The 18048-nt window shown below is 31.7% G+C and overlaps 1 protein-coding gene and 1 long non-coding RNA gene across 2 annotated transcripts; both read right to left on the bottom strand.

Annotated features, from left to right (window-relative positions):
- Positions 1-7606: 7606 nt before the first annotated feature.
- Positions 7607-10110, bottom strand: LOC112005284 (uncharacterized). Its single transcript, XR_010631859.1, has 3 exons — positions 9648-10110; positions 8650-8716; positions 7607-7932 (listed from the first exon to the last, which is right to left on the bottom strand). It is a non-coding gene; the product is annotated as an uncharacterized LOC112005284 (long non-coding RNA).
- Positions 10111-15574: 5464 nt separating this feature from the next.
- Positions 15575-17473, bottom strand: LOC112005299 (thylakoid membrane protein TERC, chloroplastic; the record flags this gene model as incomplete). The annotated part of the gene is given in 6 exon segments (XM_065781088.1): positions 15575-15716; positions 15718-15758; positions 15854-15911; positions 16643-16701; positions 17239-17317; positions 17417-17473. Coding segments are annotated over 6 exon segments (348 nt in total), but the record flags the coding sequence as incomplete, so codon positions are not given.
- Between the last annotated feature and the right edge of the window lie 575 nt (positions 17474-18048).

The following is an 18048-nucleotide window of genomic DNA, read 5'->3' as shown; positions in this document are numbered from 1 at the left end:
ATAAGGTTCAAATTTGACTCTTCTCTTTGGTCTTTACCCATTTGATTTGATTACTTCCTAACGGTTTGACTTTTTCTTTTTTTTTCTTTTTTTCTTTTTTTTTGGTAAAAAGGAATATAAAATTAAACTAGCAGTAAGGCAGAGCCTTTTAGAGTACAATCCTTGGCAATCAGCCACAACAAGGAGAACCAGGTCCACAGGCGGACTGGTATAAACTTTTTTTTTTTTTTGGTTTTCCACGGTGTTTTCTCGAATCTTTCAATAAGAGATTAATCACGGTTTGCGACGGGTGGGCTCATAGCAGAGTAAATAACTGGTCTAAGGAGTTTTTTCAAAGTGCTGGTGTTTGAACTTGAACTAGAGAGCTCCTAGTCAAACCCAAGATAGCCACTTTAAGACCGAGTGCCCAACCATTCTGCCAACCCCACTGGGTTGACTAAATGATCAGCACACGTGCTACACGATAGATGTGCCTAAAAACAAGCTGGAGAATTTAGGAAGCCAACTGCCTGCAATCATCAAAAAGAGGAGAAATCACAAAGTTATCAAAACTCTAGTGTTTATAAGACTAAAACTATATTGTATACTGGTCTCATCACACATAATCTGCACGTGCAATGAGACTCTTTTTTTAATTTGAATTAATTTATACTACTATTTAAGGGGTTTCCCTTATTTGGATCGAACATTTTGATGGTTCAAAAATACCTCCAACACTCCTAAGTTTAAGTAAAGACAAAACTAAAATTGTTTGGACCAAACATTTTGTTGTTTTAGAAATACCCCCAACACTCTTAAGTTTAAGTGGAGACAAAACTAAATGATGGTTAGGTAAAAATACATGTCTAATTTGCACTAAATCATTGCCTACAAAATTGCTCTAAAACATTGCCTACAAAGTAGGAATATTTTCTATTTAGGTATTTTAAATGCTCCAACTACCTAAACTCAGGTTTTAAAATTTATAAAAATAAAATAAAAAAATAAAAATAAAAATAAAAACTCACTTTTCTTTTTTACTTTTAATAAGTCTTAGCTGTTTCACATCAACAATAAATTATTAACCTTTAAAAAAATTAGAAGAGGCTAGTCTATTGTTAGTGAGGCTACTCTATTGCCAATCTAAATTTTAAGAAACTAAAATTTAAGATTTGAAATAGAGTAAATTATTAAATTTATGTGTGCTAGTTTTTAAAAGAAAAAAAAATGTATCAAACGTGCATGAGATATATTTTGATGATACACAGAAAATCAGTAGGCTAAATGCTCTGGACTTCAATGGGCTTGAGGTTGTTTGGAAGGCCTGAAAAGAAAGAAGCACAAAATCAAAGGTAACTGAGGTGAACCAACCAAGAACCCTCCAATGCTTAAGTTAGTTTTCTCTCTCGAACTCAGGAATTCCAACTCTATAAGTGGTGAAAACTTACCTTAATTTGATATGGCTGAGTCCTTTTATAGTGAGTTTTGGAGTGGTTACTTGTTTAGTAATTTCCCTAACGTGAGCAGAAGTTAGAAGGTTTAGACTTAACTTCTACAATTGCTATAGGAAGTTAAGAACTTAGTGGAAAGTTAGAGCGATGAATAAGGATTTTGCTCCCGCTTCAGAATAGTAGAACATGGTTTGAATTTATAAGCTTTTGGATAGAAATTTACTCTGAAAATTTCTAAGTGTTGGGCAGTAGTCCAGGTGACTCCATGCTAGACAACCTTCTTGCACTTGAACGACCTCCTTTGAAGGCACTTATAGGTTAAATCGATGAATAAGGATTTCGCTCCCACTTTAGAATAGTAGAACGTGGTCTGAATTATAAGTTTTTGGATAGATATTTACTCTAAAAATTTCTAAGTGTTGGGCAGTCATCCAGGTGACTCCATGCTGGACGACCTTCTTGCACTTGAACGACCTACTTCGGAGGCACTCATAGGTTAAATCTCTATTGCAATTCTAAACATTTAATATATCAAGTGGACGGCCTTTCCGATCTTGGACGACACAATGGATGAACCGGAGATATTCCAATTTTGGTTCACCATCATATTTAAATAGAGAGTACTAATTTTTAAGAAAAAAGTTTCTTTGGTAGTTTTTTTTTTTTTTTTTTAATTTTAATTTGAATTTTGTTGAATTAAAATTTTAATCTCTTTTTTTTAAGAATAAAGATTATCTAATTAAATTAGGAGTATCTTTGACATTTTTTGAAACCATAACTAACTTTCTAAATCCTCTTAATATATAGAGATTATTTATAAATAACCTTTCTTTTTCTTTTTTTTAAATCATGTTAGGAAATTTACATATGAATAATTTCTTCGATCAATAATATAATGAGTTTGAGGAAAATAACTCCAAACCAATTTAGAATTATTTTTTTTCCTATAAATTGCTTCTCCTTTCAATTATTATTATTTAAAATAAATAAATATTTACAAGAATGTTCAAAGATTTGATTTTTTTCATCTTCTTCGTGTGTGTTTGTTATAATTTAAAATGTCACTTTTATATTTACCATGGTTTTGAAATTCAAACCGTTTAAAGAACTAAAAAATTGAGAAGTTTAAGGTTTTTTTAGATCAAACAAGGGTTCAAACGAGCTTAAATCATGACATGTCATTTAAATTTTTTTTTTAGATTTGATTTTTTTTTTTTTTTTTTTTTAACAAAAAAGGAAGGGAGGGAGAGAAGAGTGAACCTTGTGGTTCCATCAAAGAGAGGAGGTTGTTCAGAAGTGGCATCCAAAGGTGTGGGAAGATGCTCGTTCACGATCCTGCACAACCCACATAACAACATAAGTAAAAACAATCTTACTCTTCACCGCAAAATTCAGAGAACCCCATATGAACAACAGCAACAACAACAAAACAGTAGAGAAAATGGAAAATTCTTGGTGATTTCAAATTCCAACACACTTACGCAGCTGCCATTGATGATGTATTTTTTTGTTGTTGTTGTTGTTCGGAGAGTTCTGAGGTTTCAGTTTATAGTCTTCTAACTGATGCTGAATGTGCTTTATGGTTCACCGATCTACCATATTTATAGGAGTTTTCTCACCGTGATTCTGTGAAGTCGCGAGCAGTGACGAACTCCAAATGTGACGCCAGTGGAACGAAGACAGAGTTAATCATATAGATCTGGAATTGTGGGCAGGTTCATGATAAGGTTAAATTTGACTCTTCTCTTTGGTCTTACCCATTTGATTTGATTACTTTTCTCTCTCTCAAAAAGATTTGATTACTGTTAAAAGGTTTGACTTTTCTATGTACGTTGTTTATAAGACTGAAACTATATTAGAGCATTCACATCAGCTCTTGTAAATTCTATGTCTATTTTACATGAAAAAACCTACTTTTTCTATTTTACCCGATCACTTTTACAATACACCCACATCAGTTTATCTATTTTCCACGTTTATTCAATAAAATATTCTCTATTTTACAATTTTTTATTATTACTCCCTCACTGCCCCTCTCTCTCACAGACCCACAGCCACCATCATCACCGCCCAGCCACCATCACCACCATCATCAGCACAAAACCCACACAAATCAACCAAAATCAACATCAGATCAACGGTGCCGATCATCACCGTGATCGACCTCGCCACAGTCATCAATCATTGCCGATCATCGACCTCGCCACGCTCGCCGATCATCGCCGATCATTGCCGCGATCGATCTCGCCACGCTCATCACCGATCATTGCCGCGATCGATCTCGCCAAGCTCATCACCGATCATTGCCGCGATCGATCTCGCCACGCTCATCACCGATCATCGACCTCGCCATGCTCATCACCGATCATCAACCTCGCCACGCTCATCGATCATCGCCGCGATCGATCTCGCCACGCTCATCGCCGATCATCACTGCGATCGACCTCGCCACGTTGTGACCCACAGCGCCGATCTCGCCATTGATCATCGCTGCCATGCTGTGAACTCCGGTGGCATGCTGAGAACTCCGGTGGTAAGCTTTGAACGAGAGAGTGAGAGATGTGAGATAGGAGGAGAGAGCTGAGGATGAAAGTTGTGGAGAGAAAGAGAGGCAGCGTCTGAGACAGATAGAGAGGGAGCTGAGTGGCAGTGAGAGAGAGAGAGAGAAAAAACTATTAAAAAAAAATAATACAAGAGCTACAGTACCCGTGTAAATTTACACGGGTACTGTAGCTCGTTTATAGTTTTACACATATTTGAATGGTTTTAAAAGAGCTGATGTAAAGGGTTTTTGGGTGCAAAATGTGTAAAAGTGATCAAAATGTGTATTTTACACATTTATAAAAGAGCTGATGTGAATGCTCTTATATGCTGGTAAGTGGTGGCTCCAAGTTTTTTTTTTTTTTTTTTCAGAGTATTTTTAAGAAGTATAAATTACATAATTTAATAAAAAGAAAAATTTATATATTGACAACAACAATAATAATTAAAAAATATGTAAATATATAAAGTTTTACAACATAAAACTTATAGAGTTCAGTTGTGATTGTTGTTAGTATTGCTGAAAAAGAATGGAGAGCGATGTTTGGGAAGAGTAAGTGAGTTTCTTATTTCCTTTTAACATTTAGATTTGATTTAGTTTTAGTTTAAATTGTTTAATAACTTGTGAATCCGCGAGGCACTAAGACAGTGAGGATTTTTTTTTTTTAATATTTGTTGAATTAAAAACGTAATCGTGTTGGTGTTGGGTGGTGATAGTCTTATTCTGAGATGAGATTGATCTTGTAATGGGCTTTTCTATTGGTATTTGGTTTGGGTCTTGTTAGTGGTTTTATTATAATTTTTTTCTCCAAACTGTTGTTCAAGTTTTTTTTTTCCATGGTTTTATAAACTAGTATGGTGAAAGAACCAAAAAAGGGACTGGTTACTGGTTTTTTGGTCGAACCGAGATCCAACCGATGGTTGAACTAGTGACGTCATAAATAATATAATTAATAAAATTTTAAATTATATAAATAAAAATATAATAAGTTTATTACTAATAATATGATAGCAAAATATAAAAACATAATATTTAGTGACACCTTTCGTATAAATTTAATCAAATTTCTTTAGAACGGACAATCACATATTTAATTATAATCATAAAATAAAAAGTTTATTTTATATATATATAATGAATTAATTTATGTTATATAAAAATTAATTAACATTTTAAGTTTATTCACTTAATTAACTAAAACTACTATTTTTTTTCTAATCAAAATTATTGGAAAAAAAAATAGTTGTACAATGAAAAAAGCTAAATTTACGTGACTTTGACCAATTAGTTGTATAATATACATATTATAATGTTTTTGAGGAAAAATAATCGTACAATGACAGTGTGTCAGGTAAAGCAAAAACTAAAAGTAAAGTCATAGTATAGGCTTAAAAGAATAAAAAAACAAGTGGTTCTTTTTGCTTGAAAGACCCTAGTATATTGTTAAGTTGCTCAAATTACGGACCAAAATTTAATTTTATTGGCATAAAAAAAATTCATGGTGTTCCTAAAAAAAATTTTAAAGGTAGATAAATATAAAATTTTAAATTATTATGTATAAATTATTATTTTTTTTTTAGGTCAGGGTGGTCCTGGGACCACCCTGGCCATAAGGTGGCGTCGCCCCTGATACTAGTCTCATCATCACATGCAATAAGGCTCTTTTTTTAATTTGAATTTATCTATGCTACTATTTAAGGAGTTTTTCCTGTTTAGACCGAATATTTTGTTGGTTCAAAAAATCCTTCAACACTTCTAAATTTAAGTAGAGAAAAACTAAAAGATAGTCAAGTAAAAATACATGTCTAACTTACATCTATACTACTATTTAAGAGGTTCATCTTGTTTGGATAGAGCATTTTGTTAGTTCAAAAATATCCCCAACATTCTTAAGTTTAAGTAAAAACAAAATTAAAGGATAGTTAGGTAAAAATACATGTCTAACTTGCACTAAAACATTGCCTACAAAATAAAAATACTCTCTATTCAAGCATTTGAAATGCTCCAATAACCTAAACTCACATTTTCAAAAAAAAAAAAATCTTTTTTTTTTAATCTTTAATAAGTATTAACCGTTTCACATCAACAAAAAATTATTAACTTTACCAAAAAAAAAAAAAAATAGAAGAGGTTAATCTATTGTTAGTGAGGCTAGTCTATTGCTAGTCTAATTTTTTATTTTTTTTTCTTTTTTGAAAGATGCTAGTCTAAATTTTAAGAAACTAAAATTTAAGATTTGAAATAAAGTAAACTATTGAGTCTAGTGTGTGTTAGTTTTTAGGGAAAGATAAATTATCAAACGTGCATGAGATATATTTAAATAGAAAGTGTGCTAATTTTTAAGAAAAAAAGTTTCTCTGGTAGTTTTTTTATTTTTTATTTTTTTGAATTTTGAATTTTGTTGAATTGCAATTTTAATCACATTTTTTATTTTTTAAGAATAAAGATTATATAATTAGATTATGGATATGTAGGGACTCAGTTTGGATTGACCCTGAGTACGACTGGGTTTTCAGCCCAATCAAGCCCAAACAATAAATTTTTAGAGTATGGGTTCAAGAACTAGTACTGTGTGACAGGAAAGGTTCTACTCCTCCAGTAACAAGGGATACTTTTGGTTTATTCCTAAAAAGAAACTCTCCTCGGCTCTTTTTCAGTCAGTCTCTCTCTCTTCGTTCTTTCTTTTTTTTCTGCCAGAAGAAGTCCCCCTTATTTCCTTCGTTCCTATGTTTTATACTCCGTTTTCCCCCCGTTTCCATCGTATACGTGTAGTTCTTATCTTGGGAGCTCCTTTCTGTCCCATCCAGTACCTACCGGAACCTTCAGCTTAGTGGTCATAAAGCTGCTTAGTTACTGTTCAGGTATCACCTCCACATTAATGCGGCCAGACTGTTAGCTGGAAAGCATTTAATGTGGAGGTGATGGCCTNTTGGTTTTTTTTTTTTTTTTTTTTTTTAAGAATGAGATTTGATAATTAAATTGTGTGTGTGTATATATATGTATATATTAAAATTTTCATTCCTTAGCAACAAAATATGTGTGCCCAATAATTTGGGATTTAGACATGAGCAACCATCTCATGTCATTCAATTGTTTTTATAAATTTGATACTTGGATTTAATATATATATATATATATATAAACAATTTGATACTTGGATTTATATATATATATATATATATTAAATCCAAGTATCAAATTTATAACAATAATTTGGGATTTGGACATGACCAACCATCACGTGTCATTCAATTGTTTTTATAAATTTGATACTTGAATTTAATATACTTGATCTGCAAATCTTTCCTTTTACAATTATTCTTGAGTTTGCCATGAATTTTGTCAATTTTTGAAAGAAATTTTCTCTGGTTGCAGAGTTTTTCTAAGGCAATAAGTACATGCTAATAAATTTCTCCCAAAGAGGCTTGCTGCAATGTTATCTTTTGGAGATCCATCATGCGAAGAGTCTTGTCACGACCCAAACCTGTACTTCAGGATTTAGAGCATGACCGGCATGTTAATATCAAGTTTACCTTAATACTAACACGAACCAACTTAAACTGAAGGGGCTTATCAAGAATTTGTTCCTTGAATTCCTGCTTATTTTCTTACATAAAACCATAATATACAAAAATGGTGGAAACCTTGAGATTTCATTTCCTTTAAACTTGGAAGATTACCGCCTGGTTGAAACTTAGGGTATCTGTGCAAATATTACATAGCTAAACGTCTAACAGAACTCTTATTACAAACCTAACCCCAAAGACATACACAGGAGTTCAAAACAAACTAAGATACTAAATTACATTTGTGCTCAAGGATCAAGTACATCTTGATTCCTCCTATACAACAAAAGAGCTAAACTACTATACAACAAAAACTCTACATTCTAACAAACGAGAATTCACGAACTCCTTGCCACCTCTAACACTCTCGCTGCTTCCAGGAAGAACCTGTGCACTGAAATATAAAAGGGTGAGCTGCGAAGCCCAGTAAGGTTTTTAAGCTCCATGGGCCTTTGATAAGAATGCTTGTAAATCAAATATTTTATGGATATTCAGATAGGAGAACGTTTTTCATGCATAGTATTTCATAATATTCATAATAACAACTTACACATTTTTCATAGAGAAATAATTGTTCTCTTTTTCTTATCATATTAATACTACAAAATATTTCAGACTAATTTCTTTTCATTTCTTAGAAAGTCACTAAACTTTATATTAACTATTTAAAATCATATAAAATAATTATTTCATTCATAACTTCTTCTCATCAAATATTATGACATTTAACGTAAACTTTTACTTTAATTGAGCGCGGACGCACCGCCATCCTCAATGCATACTTTAATTGAGCGCGGACGTACCGCCATCCTCAATGCATACTTTAATTGAGCGCGGACGAACCGCCATCCTCAATACATTCTTTAATTGAGCGCGGACGAACCGCCATCCTCAATACATTCTTTTATTGAGCGCGGACGAACCGCCATCCTCAGTACATTCTTTAATTGAGCGCGGACGTACCGCCATCCTCAATTGAACAACTCACAAAACATATATTTTTACTTAAATCATGTTTATATGTAATATATTTAATTAAAAGGTTTTACTGCATAATACTTTTTGAAATAATCTTTATACTTATCAAAAGCACATATCTCAAATCCCTTACCTGAAAACAGAAGACGCGAGAGATTGTACAAGAGGAGCTCAAGTGTCTGTGTTCTCGTTCTCGTCACCTAAATGAAAATCAAAATTTATTACGGACAAACTCTTCCTAATATATAAACTTATACCTCAATCACAACTTAACTCTCAAACTCAAGAAAATCTTAATTCCCATCACATAAAGTTCCCCAAAGCATATGATACGATCACCAAACACACTATGCATCCAACCATAGAGAAACCAAGGCGTAAAGTTTATATATGATTCTAACATACCAAAGGATGAGAATGTTAAATTATAGCTCAAAACGTTCAACCTAGCTATAGAATTAAATCCTCAAAGTTAAGCATGTCCCTTACTGTTCACTGTTCTATTCCAGCAGCATATGCCCCATTTGTAAAATACAAATGGGCTGTCCACACACATCAAATTGTCACAAAATTTTACAGAACCACTCCTCTATATGTCCAGTATGTACCATAAAAATTTCGGAATCAAAGCATAAACCCATGATTTACTAAAAATCACGGAAGACAGAATACTCAAATCTGTCCTGACAAAATTTCTTGCAAAATTAAAAATTAAACCATTATTTTTCTACTCATCCAAATACTGTGAGACCAATTCCATAACATCCGTATATGTCTTAGCTTTCATAGAAAATAACCCTAGCATCCAAATTCACTATATACAATTTAATACAGAATTTTCTTTTGGCAAACATCAAATCTGTCACAGGGACAGCTTCAGTGCATGTTCTTTCTAAAATCATCAACAAATAGCAATAAGCCATCATTTCATTTGGGTATTTTTATACCTATACCATACATATTTAAAAACCCTAATAAGCATCCAATAGCTCATAACACCATCACTTTTTAAACTTACAAAAACAGAATCACAAGTTCAGTCTCACAAACAGAACAGAGGATAAAGAATGAAAATAAACAAACAATCATACTATCCAAGTACACAAAATCAGATGAGCTTAATTTACTTACCCACACACTTTGAAGATGAAGCCTTAGTATTTAGGCTCTTAATTTCATCTTTAGAGAGACTAGAAATTTCAGTGAGAAAGTAAGGGAGAGATATTGCCGTGTGAGAGGGGAAGAAGAAAGAAGAGAGGAAAGAAGCAAATGAAAGCTGAATGAAGATGTTTCTAGTTCAGCCAAAACAAGATAAGAAGAGTGTATTTTGGGGTGTTGACCGTAGGTTTGAGAAAATGACCAAAGAGAGCTTCCTAGCTCTTTCCTTATGAGAAAAGTGAGTAGAGTGTGATGAATTTTCTGATTTGTGTGTGTGTACCCGTGGAAAGTAGATGGGGAGATAGCTTCTTGGATGTTCTAGTGTCTTAAGAAAGCCAAAGAAGAAATAAGGTGGCACTTGGTGATTTGCATGGCCAAGTCTTGGTCTATGGGTTATTTTTTCCACATGCATGGTACTTAGACCTTGCATGTGTTGCATTTCAATTGGTTGCATGTAGGTGAAATTCTACTATAACATCTCATGCATCATGCTTCACTAAAACACCTACAACCATATATATATATATATATATATATATCATAACTTAACCACTTAATATAGTTTGGTACATACTTATACTTAGTATATATTTATAATACAAATAGCCATTCAATTATTTATTTTCTTTACAATTCTTATTCAAAGATATTATAAAATAATATTTTTATTAAATACTCTTCTATTAATTTTAGTAAGTAAGTGGCTTAACATATTAATTAACTATTTAAACACATAGTTTAACTATAAAATTGGGTCGGGGTGTTACATCCTTCCCTCCTTAAAAAATTTTCGTCCTCGAAAATTATAATAGTAAATGTCTTTGTATTACAACCATGGGAAATGATAAGTTGAAAGAAAAAAAATCACTAAACATAGTAGAATCACATGTCAAGTCATTTATATACATCACAAATCTTTACCTCATTATAAAATTTCCTTAAGTTATGATACATGCTTTCAACAATTTTCATGCTCAATTATAAGATACAACACTATATGCACATGCAGACAAGTACTAAGAGCACATGTCACTAACATATATTCAATCTAAGAATACAATTAAGAAATGCTTTCATGCACCGATCAAAATTTATAATATCAATATAATCAATGGATTTAATAAGAAAAGATCTTAATTGTGACAAGCAGATATTAAAAATCACTCACTCGTCAAAATTTTAGTAACTTGGGCAATACAATAAATTTCAAGAGGTACAATAGAATAAATCAATCAAATAAGATCAATTCCACAAACTCAAAGAATTTCTTAGAAAGCATCCATTTAGCATATATATCTCCTTTATTAAAAAAAAAGAGATATAACGTTATACATTATCAACACCCAAAACTTATAAAAATTCATTTTGACAACATTTTTTTTTTATAAACTTCATCAAATAATATCATCACAAGTGATATTATGTTATATTAAAATTTTTCGTTGTCAATAACTTGTTTAACCACACGTGAGCTCAACGGCAGTTAACAAATTACCTAACCAAGGAATAGGCAAAATAATCATTTTATGTCACCCCACATAAGGTTAGTTGGCAAATGACTTAGCAGATCACACGTGGCCAGCGGTGTTCAACTAAATCAGTCCATACCAACATTAGGAAGGCTGACTACCATAAAATAAGATAGACAAATTTTCAAAACATTTAATAACTCAAAAACTTCTTTCTTCCTTAAAAAGTTTGATAAACAATTTCCAAATAAACATTATAATCATTGATTTATATTTCAAAAACCAAAATAATCATTGTTTTACATTTCAGAAATCAAAATGGAACTCTCATCAATAAAGTATAATATATTATTACCACACTATAGTTTACTTAAGGTATCTCATTAATTCACTGGTACTAAAAGGAGAGAGGGCATGCTTATTGTGTTTATAATAATCATAGCTTACCAAAACCCTTCTTTCTAAAGCTCTAATCCCTTAATTTGCAAATGCTTCTCATGATCTTCCTGGCTCTTTGGGTACATTAGAATATCATCAATGAATATCACCACAAACTGATCTAAGTAAGGCCGAAACACTCTATTCCTTAAATCCATAAAAGCAGCTAGTGCATTTGTTAATCCAAAAGGCATCACAAGAAATTCATAGTGACCATATTGGGTTCAAAAGGCAGTTTTCAGTATATCATCCTTCTTCACCTTCAATTGATGATAGCCAGAACGCAATTCAATTTTTGAGAAAATTGATGCTCCTTGTAATTGATCAAATAAATCATCTATTCGGGGAAGGGGATACTTGTTCTTCACTGTTACCTTATTCAATTCCCGATAATCAATACGAAGTCTCAAACTTCATAAAAGATATTTGCTACCTTCCCCGACGCCTCCTAAGCTATATCCAATTTCCAGTTCAGATACAACTTGGCGGAGTCTTACCACTAACATGAAAGTTGCATTTACCTCAGACTTTGGTGTCCTCGGACGTGTGTTATGCCGCTGTATATAATATCTACTCGTTCCTCCTATATTACCCATTTGGTAAGAATAAAACTTTTTTAGGCTGTCCTCGGATAACTAAGTGTCCTCAGATTGGGCTATTGGGCCCCGAGTCCACTTCTGAGGATTACTACACCTTTTTAACTAACAGGCCCCACAGGATATTTTTGATATTTTTTGAAGCCATAACTAACTTTCTGAATTCTCTTAATATATAGAGATTATTTAAATAAGTAACATGTCTTCTCTTTTTTTCTTTTTCTTTTTTTAAATCATATTAGGAAATTTACATATGAATAATTTCTTCAATCGATAATATAATGAGTTTGAGGAAAATAACTCTAAACCAATTTAGAATTAAATTTTTTCCTATAAATTTCTTCTTCTTTCAATTATTCTTATTTAAAATAAATAAATATTTACAAGAATGTTCAAATATTTGATTTTCTTTTCATCTTCTTCGTGTATGTTTGTTATAATTTATTAAGTTTTTTTATATCAAGCAAGGATTCAAACGAGGTTAAATCATGACATGTCAATTATTTTTTTTCTTCTATATATAGATTTGATACTTAAATTGTATGTATGTATGTATGTATTTATAATAAAATTTTCATTCCTTAGCAACAAAATATGTGTGGCCCAATGGTTTGGGATTTGGACATGACCAATCATGACGTGTCATTCACTTGTTTTTATAAATTTGATACTTAAATTTAATATATATATATATATATATATTAAAATTTTCACTCCTTAGCAACAAAATATGTGTGCCCCAATGATTTGGGATTTGGACATGGTCAAGACACTAATTGGTTTTTTGATAGCATAGATACAACCCCAAATTTTTTATATGAAAATAAGAGATTTTACCAATTTAGTTAACTAGAACCCACAACTCTTGGCTTATTTAAAATTGTTGGTTAAAAGCTTTTGTTGTTTTATTTGGTATTATTTTATAATATTTACTTTATTATCCAAATTAGTATGTAAGTTATCTGAAAAATTAATTTTAAACTAAATGTTAATTATAGAATTTTTTATGTTTCTTACACACACTGTAAATGTCCTCATAATTTAAAGGGTTATTCACCCACTAATTTGTTGATTTTGATACTAATTTAAATGGTATGATACATATTTGTAAATGCTTAGAAAATATAAGATAAAGAGTTATAATTAACTCTATATTTTGACTATTTTATTGTTACAATATCCATAGTTTTATACATACATAATACATTCCAATATCCTATCATCTTGTGCATGTCTCATTCACAAGATTGGTAATCTAATATTTGTAAGTTCATAAACGAAAATAATTTTATATCTAACTACCTCAAATAATATAATTTCAACTATTGATTATTTATTATTAGTATAAATTTGTGAATGAGTAAAATGTTTATTATATATGGAAGATTAATATCTTAATTAAGTAACTTGTGATTGAGCTCAAGCTTGCTTGATAGGAAAATAACCTAAACTTAAAAATGTACTATAGTTTAGTGATGAGCTTAAACTCGACTCATGTTTGAAATAAAATTAAATGAACGATTTTGAATTTTTAATATGTTGCTCCATTTATAGCCTATCCATTGCATTATAATCTTTTTCTATTATTTTATTTTAAATGGAGTTTATTTTATTTGTTTATGTGCAACTTTTCACAACTTCAATTTTCTTAAATATAATTGTACTTTTTATTTGTTTTCGGTAAAGATAATGCTACAAAAAAAACAAACAAACAAACCATAAATTTCACAACTTTAACAAATGCAAAAGGCTACTTTATTTTCTTCTGATAATTTTTTTGATGGTGTATCTTTCTCTTTTGTTAGAAGAGAGGGTAATTAAGCTGCTCATTTCTTAGCCCTTTGGGCTGCCTATTGGAATTGATCTAGGCCAGTTTTCATCTATTGTCCTCTTGCCTTGGTTTCTCAAACCTTGAAAATAGATGGACTGGGACTTCGATCTTGCCCCCTCCTTGTAGCCTGTGTTTAGTTGTTTTCTTTTGTGCAATAATAGTTTTTAATTCAGCAAAAACAAAAAAACAAAAACAAAAACAAAAACAAATATTGTCCTCTTGCCTTGGTTATTGATCTAGGCTAGTTTTCATCTATTGTCCTCTTGCCTTGGTTTCTCAAACCTTGAAAATAGATGGACTGGGACTTCGATCTTCCCCCCTCCTTGTAGCCTGTGTTTGGTTGTTTTCTTTTGTGCAATAATAGTTTTTAATTCAGCAAAAAAAAAAAAAAAAACAAAAAACACAAAACAAAACAAAAACAAATAACTACTTTATTTTCTATGGTGTTGCTGTTGCTTTAAACTTTCAGCGATGGGTCTCAATCTGTAACATTGCTGTATGAATAATCCAGAGGATTTTTCTAGTAATGTTATTGTTTTCCAGAGAGTTGAAAATTTTATGCTAGTTTAATGTAATGCACCATGGCGTCTATGTGCAATGGGGCTACCTGATGAATAATAGTCAATTAGTCTTTGTTGAGGTTTTTTTTTGTTTTTTTTGTTTTTTTTTTTTTTCAAAGCAATATTAGGTACACAAAATTTTTATTTATTTATTTTTTAAGCAATATTAGAAAATCTTCTTCCACACTTTTTCATTCTAGTCCCCCAATTCACTTCACTTCACTTTACTTAACATAAATAAAGCCCTTCTCAAGAAAGGCAAAGAGCTCTTATTGAGAAGAATACTTGGCCCAAAAAACCAAAAAAAAAAAAAAAAAAAAAAAAAAAAAAAAAAAAAAAAGGCCATGAACAACCAATCAAACTCTCTGCCTCCATCGCACTCATGATTGCCATTTTAAATCTAAGAACATTGTATTGATGTACAATTTTACCATGACTAGATTAATAATTTTTGTTTGTACCATTTATTATCCGAACTTTATCTTTTTGGATTTGATTTCTTTGCTAGGCCTAAAAGTGTTATCGATCACAACAGACATAAGACTCACATGTCAGTAAGAGAGATGTTGTATAAGACTTGCTGATATGAAAATTTTCCAAGTTATAGAAAGTCTGTTGTGATTAAGATACTTTCAGAACATGTCAATGAGAGAATTGTTGTATAGAACGGAAGCAGGAGGAGATACTTTCTCCTATAACTCAAACTTACAAATATGACCAATTCCTTCCCGATCTCTCTCTCTCTCTCTCTCTCTCTCTCTCCAACTCCATTCTCTATTTTTCGTCCTAATATTCGGCAATCAGCCTCAAAATCAACCAGCCACCCTATCTAGAAGCATGTCAAGATTTCTTCCAAGTAGTATAGTATGGTGGAAGTGCGTAGATCTCCATATTATTAAGCCAGAAATTAAAATTTGCTTCTTAATTTTTCACCACCAACACATTATTAATTTGGGTCATTGTTTACCATTATTCTAATAATTGAAACTGAAGGAGAAAAGGCAACAATGTAATTTCTTGGTGGCACTACTTAAAATAAACAAATAAATATAATACAGATTTTTCACATGCTACTTGATCAATTGCTTCTTTAGCTAGTCAGACTTCTTCACCAGACTTAATAGCACCCCACCACTAATTAATACAAGTAGCTACAACACCAAGAGATGCTTCAGTTGAGACATGGAATCCTGTAGGAAGAGTTGAGAAGAAAATATTTAATTTTGGAATGGAAATCATAAAAGAGTACACGTAGAACAAGGTGATAAAATTAGTAAATACTCACCAAAAAAATCCAAGATCATCTTACATCCAATAAAGCCCAGTACGATGCCAATTGACGGCTGATATAAAGCAAAGGAAGAAATGTGGGTTTTTATTTGTCTAAATTTGAATATATCAACCAAAAACTATACACGCTACAAAATTTTCAAGTAGATAGTGAAAAAAGTAAGAATTCATTAAGCATGGAATTTAAAACCAAATCCAGCACAATAAAAATGAAAATGTTTCTTATCAAAAAAAAAAAAATGAAAACGTTGGTCTTAATAACAGCTAGCACTGGCAAATCATATCCTTTTTTCGTAAGCAATATGCAAGCAAATCCTAGTTAGACTCACCACTCAGGTAGCATAGTTGCCTCACCCGCGTTTCTTTGTTGTATAGCTGCCTCACGAAACAATGACTACACACTTCAAGAGAATCAATCCTATGTTCTCAGATAATAGAGACAAATATTAAAACTGATAGTTCTATTTTCCTACTATGTGGCTTTTAGTCTTACAAGGTTCATGGTGCACCAGTTCCACCAGTTTGCAAGAAGTAGAAACCTTAGCAACAGAGGGAAATGGGGGAAACAACAGCAGTGCCAATAAAGAACCATGAAATAAGCGTACAACAGACTCTTTTAAGTTTTAATTATGTCAAATGGCTCAAACACTCGGTTCATATTGCCTCATAACAAGTTGGTGAATATTTGAAAAGAGCATGATGACCTCATACTGATAGAGAAAGTAGACAACAGAAGATCTGTCGAAAAGCTTGCAAATTTAGTTAGAGCAAGTCAGCTTTTTACCTGTAAATACTCCAAGTCTGACATACCCTCAGAAGTCAGTGTGTAAAGCGATCTCAAACCTACAGTGTAAGAAGATACGGTCAACTAGTTATATTTAATATGAACGCAATCACCTTCAGCAATATATATAGTAAAATGACCATTATCAATATTTGACATAAATTTTAGATCATGTAATTATCTTCTGATACAAATGCATATTTTTTTTCCTCCATAGCCAACTCCAAAATGCAATCGAAATGCATCTTTGATACATCAAGCAGTTGTATAATAAAAGTAGCTCATAAGGGAACTCTAAATCAACCAAAAAAAAAAATTACCATAAAGATGTGGAAATGAAATTAAACTGCAGATTAAAATGTCATATCCATAAACAGGCTTCCAGATCACTGATGGCCGGTGTTGTTATATTTATAATTACCAAAGTTCTTAATCACCAAAAACTTGTTATCGTGGTATGATAATAAGTAAAAGGAGATCCAGGAACACATGTGCATGCAATTTGTACACACACATCAACTCAATTTTAACAGGAACAATCAGTTTTAGAGATATTAATAGCACTTACAAGGACTACCAAAAGTAACAAGAATTACCTAAGATGGCAAAGAGATTAGAAGTAAAAACTATGAAAGGATCCCGTGTTACACCAAAGACTGCAGGTATTGAGTCAACCTAAAGAAAATAAGCGCTGTATCAACATCTCCATCACAAAATGCCAGTCTCTAAATAAATACGTATGCCTGACATTATTAAGAAACTGGGAAAACCTACTGCAAATGCTATGTCACTGAGCTCAATAACTGCTACCGTGAGAAGTAAAGGAGTGGCCTGCCCAAAATACTACTATTTATTGGATGGCTATGATTTTTTTATTAAGAAAAATTCAAAATAATTTAGAAGCTCATATTGAAAACGCAGTGTTGTCAACATTTAGTTTGATGACCCAATTTCTAAAATCCATCAAATAAACCTTTGAAAAATCACCATTTATAAAATTGGTAATAATTCATTACATAATAATCTAGAATTACGTCCACAAATATAATTATGATGTTAATTAACACGATGAAATTAAACAAGTTTGTGTTATGTTTTGTCTATACCAACTTTTTTTCATTTATACTCCCCCCCCCCCCCTTTTAAAATAAAATTTGAGTGCTAACCTGTTCCTTAAGTGATGCATAACCCTATCACAACTCACATGTGCTAATTAGCCTAATTTACATTAGTTGTGTGTGTCTAGTGTCCGTTGTTTATAACCTTAGTCTACAACTACAAAGGTTGGACCCTTTTGTAATTGTACTCTAGTTATATAATGTATTATAAATCCGGTTTAAAACACCAATATTACTATTTTCGTGTCTGTTCTAATAAGTATTAATATTTACTCAAAAAAAATAAGG

Source organism: Quercus suber, unplaced genomic scaffold, assembly GCF_002906115.3.
Source record: "Quercus suber isolate HL8 unplaced genomic scaffold, Cork oak 2.0 scaffold_14, whole genome shotgun sequence".
Lineage (NCBI taxonomy): Eukaryota > Viridiplantae > Streptophyta > Magnoliopsida > Fagales > Fagaceae > Quercus > Quercus suber.
This window is presented reverse-complemented; position numbering and strand designations above follow the sequence as displayed.